This window comes from Dasypus novemcinctus, chromosome 13 (assembly GCF_030445035.2).
Source record: "Dasypus novemcinctus isolate mDasNov1 chromosome 13, mDasNov1.1.hap2, whole genome shotgun sequence".
NCBI lineage: Eukaryota > Metazoa > Chordata > Mammalia > Cingulata > Dasypodidae > Dasypus > Dasypus novemcinctus.
In genome coordinates, this window is record NC_080685.1 from 110,743,304 (window position 1) to 110,761,846 (window position 18,543).

Sequence of the window (18,543 nt, forward strand, 5' to 3'; positions counted from 1 at the left end):
TCCAAAATGAACTCTTTAGCTCCCCGTCCAGAGGACTGCTGCCACGAATCTGCTAATGCTCTCCCACCATCCCCAAGCCCCATCGACTCTCTGGCCTCTGTTACGCTCCCTCTTTCTTTTATCTCGCAACCATTTATTCCTTTCTGGTTAAAGCCCAGTCGTGTCTCTCCTGGGCCAAAGCAATCGTTTCCTAACTGCCCCTCCCCGCCAGAATTTACATCCCTGGAGGGCAGAGCTTTGGTTTGTTCCCCTGTACTCTCCACCAGGTACACAGGACGTACTCAACAAATACTTAAGTAAAGTTCTCTCTGCCTCTGCGCTCCTGTGCTCTTCCATCTTCCACACTGCTGAAAGAATTCTTTTCTAAAACGGAGATCAGATCATGCCATGCACCTGACAACACCTGTTGGCTCCCCGTTGCCTACCGTGTAACGTTCAGATTCTTTAGCATCGTCCTTAGGTGGGCTCGTGAGTCCAGCCTACCTTTCCCGTCTCTTCCCAACCTCTGTGCCCTCCACTAAAGGCTGCCCTGAGCTATTCCTGGTCAATATACATAGTCTTTCTTATTCCGAGTCTTTGGTTACGCTATCCTCTCTCCTGGAAAAGATCATCTCCCAATATCTTCTCTTCCTGGAAGAAGTACTGGTCAAGACTCCATTCAAATGTCATCTTGTTTGGTAAGCCCATTCTGACTCCTCTCCCCTTCCAGCCTCTAAGATCAATCTTTGCTCCAGGACCCCCAGCACCATCTCAGGATCATTAGGACTACAGGACTAGCAGGGCCAAGACAGTGACTGGCTACTGAAGCCTGTACCACATGTCCAGCTTGCCTGGGCCACGACGCATTGCTGTGCATTTGTTCTAGCATATCTCTTTAGGGCAAAGGAAGCTCCTGGTAAGCTAACCCCAGTGGAGGGACTATGGTAAGTGCTCATCACCAGTTTGTTGGTGTTGATACGATATCGCAAATAGTTATGGTACTTCCTCCCCACGTGACGCATTCGAATCTCACTACAGCCATGACACGGACCATGGTGGATGGTCCAAGTATTATTGCCATTTCACAGGTAATTAAACTGGGGCAGCAATTAGGCTACTGTCACTTAGCCAGCTGGTGACAGTAGTAAGTAAAGCTGGGCCTGGGTACTCTCCAGAGGACCCTATCCCTCTCCAGCTCTTTGCCTGGAGAAATCAAAACATAGCCATCAAGCCATTATGAAAAGCAAGTGAGTGGGAAGTGGCTGTGGCTCCATCAGTTGGGCTCCCGTCTACCATATGGGAGGCCCTGGGTTCACGTCCCGGGGCCTCCTTGGAAACGCAGGCTGGTCTGCACACTGCAGAGAGCTGGTGCAGCAAGATGACGCAACAAAGGGAGACAAACAGATACAGAAAAAACGTGTAGGGAATGGACACAGAGAAGAGACAGCGAAAGAAAGGAACAAGCCGCAAGCGGAGGTGGGGGGTGGGGTGTTAATAAATAAACACATCTTTACAAAAAAAAGTAAGCGCCTCCCATCTAGAGAATGATAGTATAAACGGAAGGGTGACAGGAAAACACTTGGTCTTCCAGATTGGACACACAGAGATTCAGAACTGCATTGCTCTAAACGAGATGAATTACAAGTTTCTAAAATATTATTTACCCATTTTTTAAAGTATAACTTAAACACAGAGATGGCCCCAACTGTCAGTATATGCTGTCATACTAAAACCTAAATTTGCTGGTATGTCTACAAAAAGAGACTGCTAGCTTAAAACGCATGCTCAGAGTCAGTTAATAGCAGTCTCACTGACTAATTGAGAACCTCTCACAGCCATGTGTCTGACAATATCAAATTTCTGTAAAACAAGCAGATCCTGTTATTTTCCTCCTGGAGAAAACCGGGGATTGAAGTACTGGAGAAAGTCCCACGGATTCTTCTTCTATATGCTGAGAACCTGAATTTGAAAACCAGGAGATGAGCAACAATGCTGGAGATACATGAATTTTAAAGAATCTACTGTAAGAGTGCATTTAACCGCACATACCTATGAGGTCCTTTTGTATTTTGTTGCTCTGATGAAAAGAAATACCGTGCATGAGAGAACCTCTTTGCTCAGCCCTGCATGCTGGTAATTTCAGGAGATAAAAGTCACCAATTTCAAACCAAAGCCTGAGATAACCAGGTCTAACCTTCCTTTCCAAAGAGCCTCGCCCTTAGCCCTCCTATCTCTTGGAAAGCTCAATTTATTGAGATAATGATGAAGTGACCGTTTCTTCACCCCTCTTACTTCTAAGAACCAAAATCCATGCCCGGAGACCAGGACACATCAAAAGACAGATCCAGCTCGTGTCAGCCTGGGGACCCCTGGCATGTGCCGTCACTCCATGGCTGAGTCACGGAGTCCATTCGGGGCGTTCCCAAGTTTACTGTCATTTCCAAGTAATGTCAGGAATTACTTTGTTTTACTTCTCTGGTGTTCCCAATCTACCTTGTTTAAGATTAATAAAGCAATCACAATACTCTCAATTAAGAAGCTACTTTAAAATGCACTTTTAATTCCAGTTCATGAACAACTCAGTTATTTCTGTTTGTTTTTCTCCTCAAGTGGATAATTTCTTCTCTTACAGTAGTATTAAGGCATCTTGTTTTAAAGGAGAAACGGTGGACCAAGTTCCAAATTCTTCCCTAAAATGTACCGTCTTAAGCACATACCATCAAACATCACTTTTAATGAAGAGCGGAGTAAGCAACTCTCAGATCTCATAAGCCATCGAATCTGTTATTCTTGCTTCAGATTTAACCTTCTTGCGGGGAATTTGACTCGTGTTCACGATTCTCAGATATACTTTTTCTCTTGCCTTTTGATATTTACCAATTAGAATAAATTAAAGGCTGGCCCAGAATGACGATGAGGAAAGGCTGGGACTCAGGGGGCCTGGCTCCTACCCTGGCTTTGTCGGAGATTAACCTCACCGAGGATGTGACTTCAGATTGAAAAAAAAGGGAAGGGATGCAATCACAATCTCTTCCTCATCCCGCAGGGTTGTTAAAAAATTAAAGGTGTGACCCAAGTAAAAAACACCTTGTAAACTGTAGCACTCTAAGCACACAGAAGCTACCATCACTATTAGTGCTTGCCTAAATGACATGGAGAGGAGCCACTCCAAAGAGGGCATCACCCTGAGATAACAAACGGCTTAAAGGAGCATCAGATGGAGGTGATGACGGAGATGAATGTCGCATCAGAGGGTCCCAGCCACGTGTTGACTCAGAGAGCAGCCATTTGACCATTTTCCTCTGATGGTTTGGAACTGTGTACCCCAGGAGAATATGTTCTTAGACTAATCTATTCCTGTGGGTGTAAGTACAGCCTTTTTTTTAAAAAGATTTATTTTTATTTATTTCTCTCCCCTACCCCTCCCCCCCGTCGTCTGTTCTCTGTGTCCATTTGCTGCGTGTTCTTCTGTGTCTGCTTCTGTTGTTGTCAGCGGCATGGGAATCTGTGTCTCTTTTTGTTGCATCATCTTGCTGTGTCAGCTCTCCGTGTGGGCGGCGCCATTCCTGGGCAGGCTGCACTTTCTTTCTTTCGCGCTGGGCAGCTCTCCTTATTGGGTGCACTGCTTGCATGTGGGGATCCCCTACGTGGGGATACCCCTGTGTGGCACGGCACTCCTTGCACGCATCAGCACTGCGCATGGGCCAGCTCCACACGGGTCAAGGAGGCTCGGGGTTTGAACCGCGGACCTCCCATGTGGTAGGCAGATGCCCCATCCATTGGGCCAAGTTCGCTTCCCAGTACAGCCTTTTGATGAGGCTACTTCAGTTAAAGGTGGCCCACTCAATCAGCATGGGTCTTAATCCTATTACTGGAGCCCTTTATTAGCAGAATGAAATTCAGACAGCCGGAGAGAAAGCCACAGAGGGCGTAGACAGAAGCTGAGAGCAAGCAGAAGACAGAAGAGCAGGATGAGGTTAGGAGGGGATGCCAGGGGCATCTGCATGTGACAGAAGCACCACGGACCGAGGACTGCTGGCAGCCAGCCCTAGGATGCCAGTTTTGGGGAAGAAAGCATCACCTTAATGAGACCTTAATTTTGATTTCTCTCCTAGTTTCAAAACTATAAGCTAATAAATTCCTACTGTATAAGCCAACCACTGCATGGCATATGCTTTAGCAACAGAGAAACTAAAACAGTTTTTGGTACCAGGAGTGGGGTGCTGCCACTGCAAATGCCAAAAAATGTGGAAACGGTTTTAGAATTGGGTAATGGATAGAGGCTGGAAGAACTGTGAGGTGCTTGGAAGAAAAAGCCTGGACTGCTTTGAAGAGACTGTTGGTGGAAATATGAATGCTCAAGTACTTTCGATGAGGCTTAGAAGGAAATGATGGATGTTTTATTCATAGCTGGAGGAAAGGCAATTCTTGTTTGAAAGTGGTAGAGAACTTGGCAAAGTTGAGTTCTGATGTAGGATGGAAGGCAGAACTTGAAAGCAATTAACTTGGATATTTAGAGGAGGAGATTTCCAAACTAAGTGTGGAACGTGCAGCCTGGTTTCTCTTTGCAGCTTATAGTGATATGCAAGAGGAAGCAGATAAGCTGAGAAATGATTTCTTAAACACAAAGAAACCATAAATTGATGTTTTGGAAAATTCTGAGCCTCTCCAGATAGCGTGCTCTGAGACTAGGGCTAGAAGCAGGTACCTCCCTGAGCTTCTGGAAAGCGAGTCCCAAAGAGCAGGGTTCCACGTGGGCATTAACTGAACGAGAATCCATCAGCCACTCCGTAGAGGGCAGGGCTGGAGGAGCAGTCATCCAGGAAGGGTCTGTGGAAAGTGCTTTTGTCTCACGGCTTGGACCCCTGTGAACTGCATGCAAAGCCAACAAGGTTTCTGTGAAATTTGTATGAGCAGAGCCACTGCCAGCCCAGACTGCAGGGGACAGAGAAGGGACGAATTGAAGGAAGAAAGACTTCAAGGACAGAACCACGGAAGCTGAGGTCTGGACCAACGAGATCTTCGCGAGCCTACAGGGGAGCAATGGAATTATATCCTGGAGGTTCATGGGCTACATTTCTTCAGCCAGAACTCAAGGTTCAGGCACTCTGGCCTTCACTTTGTCCTGGGTTATGGGGCTTTGTTTTGATTGGCTTATATGTTTTCGGGTTTTTAGTCACAACACAAAAGAGTTCCCTCTTATCAGGGTGAGAAGGGCCAAAGTTCCAAAATATCTGGTAACTGCAACTTAATGAGAAATGTCTGGATTGAAAGAAAATGAAAAGAAAAAAAAAATGCATTCAGGGATTGGGATTTCCATGACCTGGTATAGACAGAGAAACCTTTTAATTAAAAGAAAATTCTGGGTCTCCATGCCTCATGTACTAGCTGGGTGACCCTGGACAAGTTGCTTAATCATTCTATGCCTCGGTTTCATCTATAAAATGAGGGTAATAACAGTACCGACCTAGTACATTTATTGTGAGGATAAAATTAGTTATTATACATAAGGTGTGGAGAACAGCACTGACACGTGGTCAGCACTCGCTGAACGTCGGCAGTAGTTCCTAAAATTATTACATAATGATTTGAAAACTTTTTACAATCACTCAGATGCTGACCAAATTAAAATGTCATTCCATCTTTTTTCAATCTTCCATGGGTATCAACAGTTGAATAGCTTATTCTGGTGAACCAGTAAATTGGTGTGATCTCACCCTTAGGAGAATAGTAAATTCATGGAGGTTAGTTGCATTTTTTTTTTTTAATTCAGGTAAAATGCAGCAGGTGTATGAGAACACACATCTTAGGTCTCTGTCTTCGATAATGAGGTTGGTCTTGGTGAAATGTGAATGACTGTAAACAAATTAGAAAGCCTATTCTTCTGCCTCTTTTTTTTCCCATCAATTCAGAAGCCATAGCCCCAATGACCTAGTTAGACATATTCTTGCTAAGTTTAATTATTTCCATTATAAAATATTAAATGAGCTTTCAAAATAAGGCAAGCAAGGAGAAGGAGAAGCAGTCTGGAAAATCATTTTTCTCACCAGTATCAATAAGTAAAACTAAATGTTAAAATGAGTAAAAATTAAATAGTTTTTAATTAAAACTATAATTTTATGCAGTCCCTCACATTTCAACTTTTAGAAGAAACCGACCCTTCCTTGTATGTCTCCTCAGAAGCAAGGACGGCATCCAAGGTAGGCAACAACATGCCACATGAGATGGAAGGATGAATGGTTAAAAACACGAGCAACAACAAACAGAGCCAGGTGGGCAAGAGTTCAGAATCCACCAAATTACAATAATCACAGAATCAAAGAACATTAGTGATTCAGAAGGCAATGGGCCAAGGAGAAGTCATAACTTGTCCAAAGTCATGTAGCCCTTTAATGGCAAAGACTGAACTTGAACTCTTAATGGCATAAAAGGAATCATATTTGGTGCCTGGTCATCCTGCCTGGCTTAGTTGTAGGTGTTCCCTTGAGCCACCACCCCTGTTGGCCCTGGACTGGGCATAATCACAACCAGAAGGGCCTGTACCTCCACATGGTTTGGGCGAAAAGAGCCACCTCAGCTTCTCCAGATGGCCCCTGCACTTCTGGGTAAGCCCAGGGGGTTCCGCTGCCACCCTCATTCTCCCCTCACTGCCCTTAGGACCCCTGAGCTAACAAAGCTGTCCTTTCATGCATTCTCAGCAGGCCGGCTCTGGGTGTGTGCCTCTTCACCCAAAGACCTCCAACACAGCATCCAAAACAGCCCTGTCAACCTTGTAAAGAAGGCAGGGCCTTGATGCTGTACTATACGTTTCCTTCTAAGAACAAGCCTCCTTGGCCTTTTGGATCTTTTTGAAATATGCCTCTGACACTAGGAGCAGAGAATAATTGGGTGCTTTCCTTCACCTATCCAGTCAGTACTTAATAGTAAGCGAGCTTCACCTGGCCTCTTCCATCCTCTCAGGAATTAAAGAACCACCAATTCTCTCCAACATGACTGTTCAGCTCTCTAGTCAAGAGATTTGATATTTACTGACATGAAATCCTCCTCAGGTCTCCAAAAGCATTCAGTTTTACCTTGTGGACAGAAAAGAGTTTCCACGCTGCTTACGTTCAGGTGGCCTTTTGTTGAAGAAACATGATCTGCAGTTTGAGGAATTGGGACTTTGTTTACAGTTGCGTTAAGTACAGTCTGAAATTGTGGCTTTTAAATTAAATATTTCATGAAAAGGGAAAAGCTTATGCCTCACCGTGTATGAAAACTTTTCTGATTAAACTCCAAGAGACTAGCACCCCAAAACAGAACCACTCAGAAAGCACTTTTTCCTGCCTGTTGGTGCAGGGCCCAATGCTATGGGCGCACGGCCCTAACAAGACATCATCCACACCAGTACCACAACTCAGGTGTGCAGAGAAGGCAGTGGGACTGAGGATTTGCCCTGCCTCAGAGACTTGGAACCAGTGGAAGGAAGCAGGTACAGCTCAGGGGGTGTCGTGCTCCTGCTCCACACCCGTCAATGAGTCCCTCTGCCTGCTGAGTGACATTCAAGCACCATCATCAGGGCTTCAAGAACCCTTATGATACCACTCCAGCCTATCTGTCCTCCTCATCCTACTTGGTTCCCTGCAGGTAGACCACGTTCTAGATTAACCAGATTAGTCTCTGCTCCTGAAGAGTGCGGTCCTGGAGCTGCCTCCTTGCCTTGACAAGGGGTCTCTCCTCGCAAGATGCTCCAGCGCCACCTCCCTCCCACTCCATCCTCAACGCCGCCTCTTCTCAAGATCCTTTCCTGCTTCCTCCCCCAAACTCCTGCACCACCTCCACTGAACCCAGCTTCAACCGCCATGAATATCTTACACCTTGGAACTCACCCGCGGCACTGATACTCTAACGGTACGGCAGTAATTTGGGAAGCACTTTTCTTGTTCTCAGCCAACAGTGGCCAAGCATCCACCGTGTGTCAGATGCCGTGCCAGGTCCCGGGGACACGACGATAAATAAAGTCAAGGTTCTTGCCCTCCAAGCCCATGGATGATGAGTCCAAGTTCAGTGGGAGCCCAGAGAGGGGAGAGCTTAGCGACCAGGGAAATATGAAAGAGATCGTGGCGTTTCAATTGGGCTTCGAGGAGAAATGAGTTCACTGGGCAAAGAATGGAGAGCAAAAGGGCTAATAGGTGTTAAGAGCATCACCTGCAACAGTCTTAGCACGGGGTGGGGATGAGCGCTCAGTAACCCTTACTGGATGAAGCAAGCGCCCAAGGTTGCAGTACTGCCCCAGCCACACAGTTATTGAGTGCCTATGTGGCTTCTACCCCACATCACCGTCTCATTTTATAGATAAGGAAACAGGGTTCTAAGGCCGAAGGCCCCAAAACGATCAAGTGGCAGGGCCAGGCCTCAAATCCTGCCATTGAGCCCCCAAACCGTAGGGGTGTGCCATTGAACTTCACCTTCAAGGGCCTACCTCTGAGCAAACTCTTGGCCCTCTCCCTCTAAGCCTGGTGGGCCACCCCAGGCGGCCCTCGCATCCCCAGCAGGCCTTTAGGGAAGCGCACTGGGGTGGAAGGAAGAGCGCGGCCGCCACAGGCAGGCTCCACGCAGGTCCCAGGAACAGCGAGGTCCCAGAGCTCCCCGTGAACCGAGCACCAGCCCTCCTCAGGTACTGGGTCTCCGGGACCCCAAGGAGGGCCTTAATTTACGAAAGATGACCTGGAGAGAGCCACCCACAAGTCACCGCAAGCCAACTCTGGCTCAGGAAAGCTCTCTTAAGAGCTTCAAAGAATAGAACTGGATCTTTCTAGGACACAGCATTCTGTTGTTGATGGCGTTCTCTTCTCCCTTTTCTTTGATCATTTTCTCAATTTCTCCCTTTCTAGTTCCAGCTTTTTCTATAAGACCTGTATTGGGCAGATGTTTTTTTCTCCCAGCAGAAACTATTATATCTTGCTATTGTGGTGCTCCTTTTCCATTGAAAGCAATCAAAAATGAAAACCCACATTTCCTAACAGTGCCTATTAAATATGCACCTTTTTGAGAATGAAATAAAGAACGCACTCTCTGAGGGATGATTTTCGGCTCTATGTATCATCTAATGATTGGATACCGGGTGAGACTTCTGCTCCCATGTAGGCCATTTGATTTTCGTAATTGGTAGTGATATCAGAAAGCCTGAACTCAAACAAACTTCTTCTAAGGCATGCCTCAGTCTCAAGCCTGCTCTTCAAAGTGTATTTGTGGACCAGCTCGATGACCTCACCTGGGTGCCTGTTAGAAACGCAGATTCTCAGGCCCCACCCAGCCCGACTGAATCAGAACCTGCATTTTAACAAGTTCCCCAGGGGATGCCTAGGCACACTGAAGTTCTAGAAGCACGGGTGTAGAGAATGGTAAGGAGAACTTGTTTTATTGCCCTCTTGGAGCCGCTCTGCAGGTTTATTTCCTAAGAAAGAAAATCTCTGCGTGGTGAGCTCCGCAGGACATTCCTGACCACTCTTTCCCACCTAAACAGTTTATCCAGGGAGGAATTCTGAAATGATCCATATTCTCCCAGAAACCACACTCTCAGCCCGAAGGAGCTCGAGATGAAACGAAGCTGACGGCGAGTCTTCCTGCAGCATATGAGGACGTAAGAAGAAAAGGCCCTGAAAGCGAGAGGTGAGAGGCAGCCCTTGCTCTTTGCCGGGCGCGCTCCCCTCTGGGAGCGGAGGGGTGAAGGGCGTGAGACCGAGGGGCCACGTGGGCACTGAGCCTGCGGTCCCTGAGGAGGACACGCTGGAAGCACAGACCGGCAGAACCAAGAGCACAGCTGTCACCTCCTGCAGGGCCTCGCTCAGACCTCACGCACGGAACAAGAGCGGTCAGCACATAGGACGGACCCCAGTTAAAGAACCTGTCGTCTCCACGGGGGACCTGGACCAAGAGGATGGAAAATCAGAGGACCGGGGTCAAGGAAGCTGGAACTGAGACGCCAGAGGAAGGGGGGGGGGTACATTCAGCCCCCTCAGCACTGCCCTGTCCACCTGCGCCCACTCCCCGGGAAGCAGAACGAATGCCCGGGCGGGGCAGAGGCCAGGGCCGGGGTCCCGGCAGGGCACGCGGGTCCAGGCCCCGCCTAGCGACACGTAACCTTGTCCGCTCTGTGAGGAGGAGGGGCACGCCTGCCTCGGAGACAGTCCTATGGAAATAAAAGCACCAGAAAAAACAAAGCCAAACAAGAGCCAGGTCCCCACCCAAAGCCAGTGTTTTCTCACCAGCTGTGACATCCATGCCCATCCCAACAAGCATCTTCACACCTGGACATCGTTCAGGTATTTAAATCAAAGTCCTGTGTGATTTATTGATTACTCAGGGCTAAGGCCCAACTTGTTACTCCCCGCCTCCACTGCTGCTAGATCATCGCTCAATTTTTTCCATCTTTGGCACATGTTCTGAAACGGCAATATTTTACAACACTAAAAAAGGGTTTATGTACATCGATCCATACTTGTTTTTCAACCAATTATCAAGTATTTACATATTAAGAGTATTTCAGCTCCAGAAACACGATTCTGTCCTTTTTCACATGTCCACATCAGCAAGCCCGCAAAGAAAATGTGCAATGGACAGCAACCAGAGGCAGCAAAGAGGAGGGGAGGCAGGGAGACGCTGCGGCTCCGAAATTCAGACACCCGTCCATCTGTCTTTGTCTACCACCACCAAAAGATATCCCCCCCACGGAACCAAACATATCACAGATTAGAGGCCAGTGGAGGCAGGGGCTAGCGTTTCATTTCAGCTAACTTCCGCTTCACAGACTTGACGCTTTCCCCCGTAGATCACACCTAGACCAGGAGCGGAGCCCTTCTCCAGACACACACCTGAAGGAAAACCTCGGCACCCCCTCCCCACCCGCCACATGCACAGGCATGCCGGCGCATGCCACCTCCCAGGACAAGAGAAGACCAAGAGAAAGTTAACTTTCAAATAAACCAGTCAGTCTGGCCATGTTTTCAGACCCTTTGCACTCACAAACGTGATTCTCCTAACTCCTGTCTAAACGCAGGGGCGGCAGCCTGGCCGCTGTCCGCCCGGGGCTTGGGCAAGGGGCAGGACACAAACCCAAGTTGACCTACACGTCCGTGCCCCCAGGCCTTTGCCCCCTCTCGCGGCCAAGGCGAGCAACGTGAGCCAGGCTGTCCTGACCTTCCTTAGGGCAGCCGGGCTGGGTGGCTTGCGGGACGCCGCGGTCAGAGGGTGCGTGAACCTGTGCGGGCTCGCGGGGGAATTTTCAGGGACTCCGGGGGCTTGGAAGGGGGGGTCTTCGGCTGCGACACGGGGCCCTGGGGTTCTCGGGTACCCCCGAACCTGGGCGTATGGCGCAGAGCTGTCCCGCCACGCTCCCCCGCGCCCCCCCGGGCTGTCCCGGCCCTCCGGGTCACAGCGGGTCCACTCACCGCCCGTGAGCTGTGCAGGGCCGAAGCACAGCGCCAGCTGAAACCACAGGATCACGGCCAGGAGTCTCTGGGGGGACTGAGGCTGCCGCTGCTGCTCTAAAAATCCATCTGCACTGCTCGGGTTCATTCCATGATACATCTTTCATCCACAGAGGGCATCCGGCTGGCAAGAGTCTGCAAGCAGGAGCGGGACACGACAATACCCCGGGCTGCCGGGGCTGGCGCGGCCGCGCTCCCCGCCCTCCCCCCGCGCTCTCCCTGCTCCGCTCCGGGGCCCCGCGCCCGGGCTGCGGGGTCTGCACCCGCCTTCCTCCCGCGCGCGGCCTCCGCCCCCTTTCCCACGGCGAAATCCCCCCGCCCCTCCGCGCGGGGTACCCCGAGGAACAGGCGCCGTGGGATGCGGCGCGCGCGGGCGGGGAGGGAGGGCGGGGGAGCGCACCCTGGCTCTGCGCCGGTGCAGGGGACCCAGCACCCAGCGCCTGCGACCACGGCAGCAAAGTCTCCAGCCTCGCAGCGTCTGGAAGGCGGAGAAAGCACTTTGCCCCGGGCCTGTGCATTTCACTCTTAGGAACCGCACAGCGCAGCCCCCGCGGCCGCCCCCCGCACCGCCACGTCTCCCCTTTTCCCTGGGCTCGGGATGCGTCCTACTGCCACCGTCTCCAACGAGGTTGCTCTGCGCTGTCAAAAAAGAATTTCCTCCCTCGGGGAGCCGAACAGCGGCGCCCAGCGCCCCGGCCTGCGCGCTCCCCGCCGGCAGGAGAGCCCCTCCCGGGCCCCGGCTCACCTGCGGGTCTCCGGCGTGCAGCCGCCCTCCCGCCGCCGCCTCCCCGCGCCAGGCTAGCCCGCATCTGGGCGCGACCTCCCCCGCCGCCGCCGCTGCGCCAGCAGCACGCGAGAGCCCCGGCGGCGCCCGGCTCCGCGCCCCCCGCGCGCGCCTCCGCAGGCTCCCCCGCGCGGGCGGGCACCGGGAGGACCGCCGCCCGGCCGCGCGCACCCGCGTGCCCGGCCCCTGCACTCGCGAGCGCGCGGCGGCGCGGAAGGAGGTCGGCTGGGGGGGGGCGCGGCGCGGGGCGGGCGCGCGCGGGCACGCGGGCACGCACCTCCGCCGACCCCGCCGGCGCTGCGGCGGGGGCGGGGGCCGGCGGGGGCGGGGAGGGGGCAGGGCCCCGCCGCCGCCGCGGCCAATGGGAAGCCCGCGCGCCTGCACCTGCCGGGACGCGAGGCGCCTGCCGGTCGCGCCCGCACGCGCGCGCGACCCCCGATCGCCCCTCCCGGGCGCCGGCCGCCCGGCCGCCCTCGGCCTGGTGCCCGCCGCGGTCAGCGCGGGCCCTCGGGGGCCCCCCGCGCGCGGCGCGAGAGCGGCTCGGCCTCCGGCTGCTGCGGCGGCGGCCGTCCCCACCGCTGCGCCCCGACAGCAGGGGCCCCGGGCCGGGCGCGTGGGGCTGTCGACTGCCGGGCTCCTCTCTCCCCGCGGCGACACGCTCCGGCACCCCCCCACCGGCCGTCCCTGGGAGCCCGCAGGGCGGTCGGCGAGGCCAAGAGGCCCTCGCCCGCCTCCGGGGTATCATTTCTTTGCAAGCCGCAGGGCTGTGCGCGAGGCCCGTGGCTCTGGGCCGGGGAGGCCCGGGGCGGGGGGGTGCGCACGGCTGCGCCAGGCTGGGCACCTCGACACGAGAGGCTTCCGGGACCGTGGGTCGGGACCCGAGGAGCTCCGGGAGGAGGGGGCTGCCTTGCCCCCCCCCCAACCCCCCACCACCCCCGGTGGAAAGAGTTCGCCTGGTCGGTGCTGCCTCCGCGCAGTTTCTACCCGGCTGCGAGTGCTGAGGTCCCTTCCCACGGACCTGGCGGCCAGCCGTCCCTCCCCGAGACCGCCCTCCCCAAGCCTGCCTCGCTCCGAGGGACGCCGTTCCAGCCACGGGGAAAGGGGTGTGAGCTGACGAGGAGGCGCGGGCAGGCAGCACTTTGGAACCAGGGGCTCCCCGTTACGCTGTAGCGATTTGTGGATAGGAAAACCGTGTTTCCGATACTGCCTCCGTGTCCTCTCTTGCTTCTCTGGCCTTTCCCAAATGTTCTTATACTGGTGGTGGTTGGGAAATAACAGCTTTCACTGGGTCGACTCTTACTGGGAGTAATTTTAACCGATTCTTCTAGGATATATTAGCTTTTAGTAGATAAATCAAGCTCAGTATTTTCTTCCTTGTAAAACTGAGTTGGCAGCTTGGTGCAGAATAAGTTTGTTTGTTCCTGCTGAAGCTTGTACTTCAGAGGGTGCAGAGAATGGGGGGAGAGTTTCTTGGTTGAGCACTCTTCCACATTCCCAAGGTCATAGGACTGCCCTCTACAGTTTGGATACGTACTCCTTTTTTTTTTTTAAGTTTCCTAAAGCCTTTCTAATAGCCATCAAGTCAACAAAGCTAAAAAATATTTGTTGGTGTGCACATGTTCTTATAATCATAAGAGATACATATGAGTACTATTGAAGTCTGTTCTTCAGCTGCAGTACACTCCATTTGTACAGAGCATGTCAGGATTGAAAGGAATATTCAAGTTTATCGGGTCCAAACACCCAATCTTTGCTTGAGTCCTCTCTTAGAAAGGCCTTCCTCACATCAAACTGGAATCTGTCTACCGGTAACGCTGATCCACTGGCTCCCCTCTCCTCGGGGCTCACAGCTAAATCAAATTCCTCTTCCTACCACAGCACTCTCCCATTTGGAGATGGCCTCACGGCCCCTTGATCCTTCCCTTCTCCAGCATGACGATTCCTGGACTTCTCACCCGCCTTATGGGCTCTCTCTGGATGTGACCGGTTTCTCGACGACCCTCACCCCTAACGATCAAAGTCTGTGCCCAGAAAGGGGCTGTGTTGTGCCGTGCATTGAGTCCAGCCAGCACACAGCAGGACTGGCGCCTCCTTTCTGAATTCTGAGTAATTTGCTTCTATGAACGCAACTTGAGAAGACAAGCATTTGATGGGCATCATAGCACACCAGCTTGTTAATTCTGTACGGTATCTCAGGAAAAAACTCAAGAGCCGGGCTTCCACTCACTTTACAGGCAAGGATGATGAGGACAAAGATCAATCTGTTTGCTCAAGACCACCCAGCTAGTAAAAAGCCTCAGACTTGAATCCAAGGTAATTTGACTCCACCTAATAGCTTTTCTGCAGCTATGTCAATGAATACCTTCCACCTCAAAGAGTCTACAAAAACAAGTGATCCTAACTATATTTTGATACTTATTTTTCTCAGGAAGAGGAAGGGAATGATGGCATTCATAGCTGGATGGCAGGAGAAGACATTACTCATTTCCTAAGTGAGGAAAAAAACAACTTATTTTTTTTCCCAAATTCTACTCAATTTATTCATTTTTTAAAAAATATTACATTCAAAAAATATGAGGTTCCCATTCACCCCCACTGCCCCCACCCCACCACTCCCCCCACAGTAACACTCTCCCCCATCATCATGACACATCCATTGCATCTGGTGAGTACATCTCTGGGCATCGCTGCACCCCATGGCCTGTGGTCCACACCATAGCCCACACTCTCCCACGTTCCATCCAGTGGGCCATGGGAGGACATACAATGTCCGGCAATTGTCCCTGGAGCACCACCCAGGACAACTCCAAGTCCTGAAAATGCCTCCACATCTCATCTCTTCCTCCCATTCCCCGCACCCAGCAGCCACCATGGCCACTTTTTCCACACCAATGCCACATTTTCTCGATTATTAACCACAATAGTTCATGAATAGAATATCATTAAGTCCACTCTAATCCTTACTGTATTCCTCCTTCCTGTGGACCTTGGCTTGGTTGTGTCCATTCCACATCTATGTCAAGAGGGGGCTTAGATTCCACATGGATACTGGATGCAATCCTCCTGCTTTCAGTTGTAAGCACTCTACGCTCCATAGTGTGGTGGTTGACATTCTTCAACTCCATGTTAGCTGAGTGGGGTAAGTCCAATAAACCAGAGTGTAGGAGGTGAAGTCTGAAAAACAACTTATTTTATCTATCCTCCTCTCAAATTCCAATACCAAATGTTAGGGGTACCCAGAGTTCCCTCCCAGACAAAGGAGAGCCCAAGGTGCTTTTCTGAAGCCATTAGAAACTCCACCCCTCCTCTCCCTCTGCCCCTTTTCTCTGCACCCTCCACGCAGGAAGATGGAACTGAAGTTCCTCATTGTCTTTACCCTTTTTCCCCTTCCCACCCCCATTTCCTGTCTACCCCCCCCCCCCCCAAATACACATATACACTCACACATACCCTCAGATTACTTTTCAAAATTTACTAAACTCTTCTTCATGGCATAGGCTTTATGATTGTACCCACAGTACAATAAGTACAATAAAATTTCTTTCTAACTATATTGATTGAGCACTTCTATGAACCAGCACTGGTCTAGATGCTGGGCATGCCACAGTAAGCAAAGACACAAAAACCCTGCCCTTGAGGAGCTTACATTCTAGTGAAGGAAGACAGATGACAAGCAAAATAAGGAAAACATTTAGTGTGTTAGATGGTGTTAAGTGCTATGCAGAAAAATTAATCAGGGAAGGAATAGGGCAGATATGTAAGTTAGAGGACAGGCTTAGCTATTGTAACGAAGTGATCCAAACATACAGTAACTTAAATAGAAGTTTGTAGCTCTTATGTAACTGTCTGACCGTTCAGGCTGGTGGAACGTCTGTGTCCCCAGGTCAGGCAGGGGCCCAGGTTCCTTCCCCCTCCTTGCGCTGCCATCCCCATCTTACTGCCCTGCCACTGTCTTCAGCTGTGTGGTTGATGCTGGGTCGCTGGCATAGCTGGGGTCTAACCTGAAGAAATGTGGTGAAGAAAGGAAGTCCGAGGCAAACAATGTCTGTGTATTAGTGAGATCCAGTCACATACTCATACCTAGCTGCAAGAGAAGCTGGGAAATGTAGTCTTTATGGGGCAGCCAGGTGACCGGGAGGACGAGGACAGTGGCTTGGAAGGGACAGGGAAACTAGCAGTCTATGACAGGGTTGCTGCTGGTGCCAGAATAGAGGTGGTGGCTTCTAATAAAGTGGGCAGGGAAGCCCTCACTGGGAAAGTAGAGACCTGCAGGAGATAAAGGAGTGAGTCATGCAGTTTTCTCAGGAAAGAGCATGTCCAGGCAAAGGGAAGAGCAGAATGCAACCTCCTTAAGGTGGGAGCATGCCCATCATATACAGGAAACAGGAAGGAGGTCAGCACGGCTGGTGAGGAGTGAGTGACAGAGACATCCAGAGGGCATGAAGTCAGGGTGGTCAAGGGATGGACCTTAGAGGATTTTGACTCAGAGGGAGCCAAGAAGATCGTGTCGGCGCTTGAACAGGAAGTGGCTGAAGAAATACGTCCAGCGTGGCGTGAGCCACGGTCCACCACTGCCCGTGCCCCTGCGGCCCCTTCGTCCTCCCTCCTGAGGGCTCTCAGCTCCTGTCCCCTGATGCCCCGGCTCCTCGGCCCGCTTTGATGCCACTCTGCCTCACAGCCCTGTTCAAACCTCGGTGCCTGCATGTTACCTCTGTAAAGCGTCTCCCATGCCCCACACCTCCTCATTCACGCCTCCGTGATCCACGCAGCACAGGCTATTTCAGTGAGGTGCTTGCCCACCCATGCCTCCAAATAGATCCTAAGTTCTCCAGGAGCAAGAACACTGCTTGTCCACTTCACCCACCCATTGCTGAGCACAGAGCCCGAAACCCAGTAGAATAATCAATAAGTAATTTTCTGAATCAATTAATATTAGAAGGCGAGAATCCCCACCAATTTCTCCCTGACATTGGAAACCCAAAATGAACCAGTTGACCTTCTCTCTTCTCTTTTTGTTCCCTCATATCCGAGAAAACACATACAGTCAACCACAAACCATTCAGTGAATCCGGAACATGCCAGAATATGGGCCTCGCATTGCACTGGGCGCTGTGGTTGGGTGAAGTTCCAGACTCTTCAAAGCTCTTTCATTTGTCTCATCTGAGCCACCCACGACCTCTGCCCTGGAAGAACTACATGCTCAGTGAGGAGACCACGCTTCACGGGCTGCAGTGCGGAACAGGGCAAACGAGCTCCCTCAGTCATGCTCTCGCCCCTTCATCTACCCATTCACAGTGCGCTTACTGGGTGCCTGACATGTTTTAGTCATTGTCCCAGGGATGGAGGATACAAAAACAAAGAATCTCATGTTCAAAAAGCTTATAATCTAAGGAGGGAGTTTATTTTTTTAAAAGCTCCTGCAATTACAGTGTAACAGGGTAAATGCTAAGGTTGGAAAGCACACAGGAGAGGGAAGGGCTCCTGGAGGCAAATGCCAGTATTGTCAGTGTGTGTGTGTAAGAGGAATAGAAGGCAGGGGAGACGCAGTGACTTGAAGGCAGAAACAGCCAGTGCCAAGACCACGGAGGGAAGGCCACAGCCAAGGCTGGGATTTAGAATGACAAAAGGCAAAGCTCCTGAGAAGCGCTTGAGTCCTTCTTGGACTTGGGAAGCCATGCAGGGAAGCTTGGCTTATGTCTGAAGACAAAAGAAGACCCTGGAGGCCTGCGAAGGTGGGGAGCCAGGAATGGACTGTCCACCATTGGCCCCAGAGATACGTGAAAGTTACTCAAACTCATTAATTAACTGGAACACGCCAATTAAAACAACAGATGCCATTTTCATGCATGAGATGGACTACAAATAAAAATTTGATGGTATCATGAGTTTGGTGATGAAGCAAAGAAAAGAGAATCCTCATGTTCTGCTGGTGCGATTGTAATTCAATCTACTATGCTAGAGGAGGATAATTTAACAGGGTCGAAATTTTAAATGTGCCTCCCCCTTACTGGAATTGAACCTCTCAATGTCTACCCTTAAAGAAACACGGCCCCCTTTGCCTCAGACACTTCATTAAATGAAGATCTCACACAACTTTTGAGGGGATTAAATGGGATCACTTTGGCAAAGCACCTGGCAGGCACGTGTGCTCTGGAAAGCAGGGCCAAGGGTATTCGCTTCAGATTTTTTGTAACGGTGTTGGAAACAATCTGAATAATGGAATGACTAATAAATCACAGACTATGTAAACATTGGGAGTGGAATCGATTTCTATGTAGGAACATGGAAGACTCTAAGAGACAATGTTGCTGA

The 18,543-nt window shown here is 51.0% G+C and overlaps 1 protein-coding gene across 1 annotated transcript in view; it reads right to left on the bottom strand.

Moving 5' to 3' along the window:
- The window catches only part of SUSD4 (sushi domain containing 4), a 157,180-nt gene extending 144,854 nt beyond the window's left edge, over window positions 1-12,326 (bottom strand). The window contains 2 exon segments of the mRNA XM_058275264.2: window positions 11,409-11,582; window positions 12,193-12,326. Of these exon segments, the coding sequence (XP_058131247.1) occupies window positions 11,409-11,547 (139 nt within the window). The 5' untranslated portion in view covers window positions 11,548-11,582; window positions 12,193-12,326.
- Between the last annotated feature and the right edge of the window lie 6,217 nt (window positions 12,327-18,543).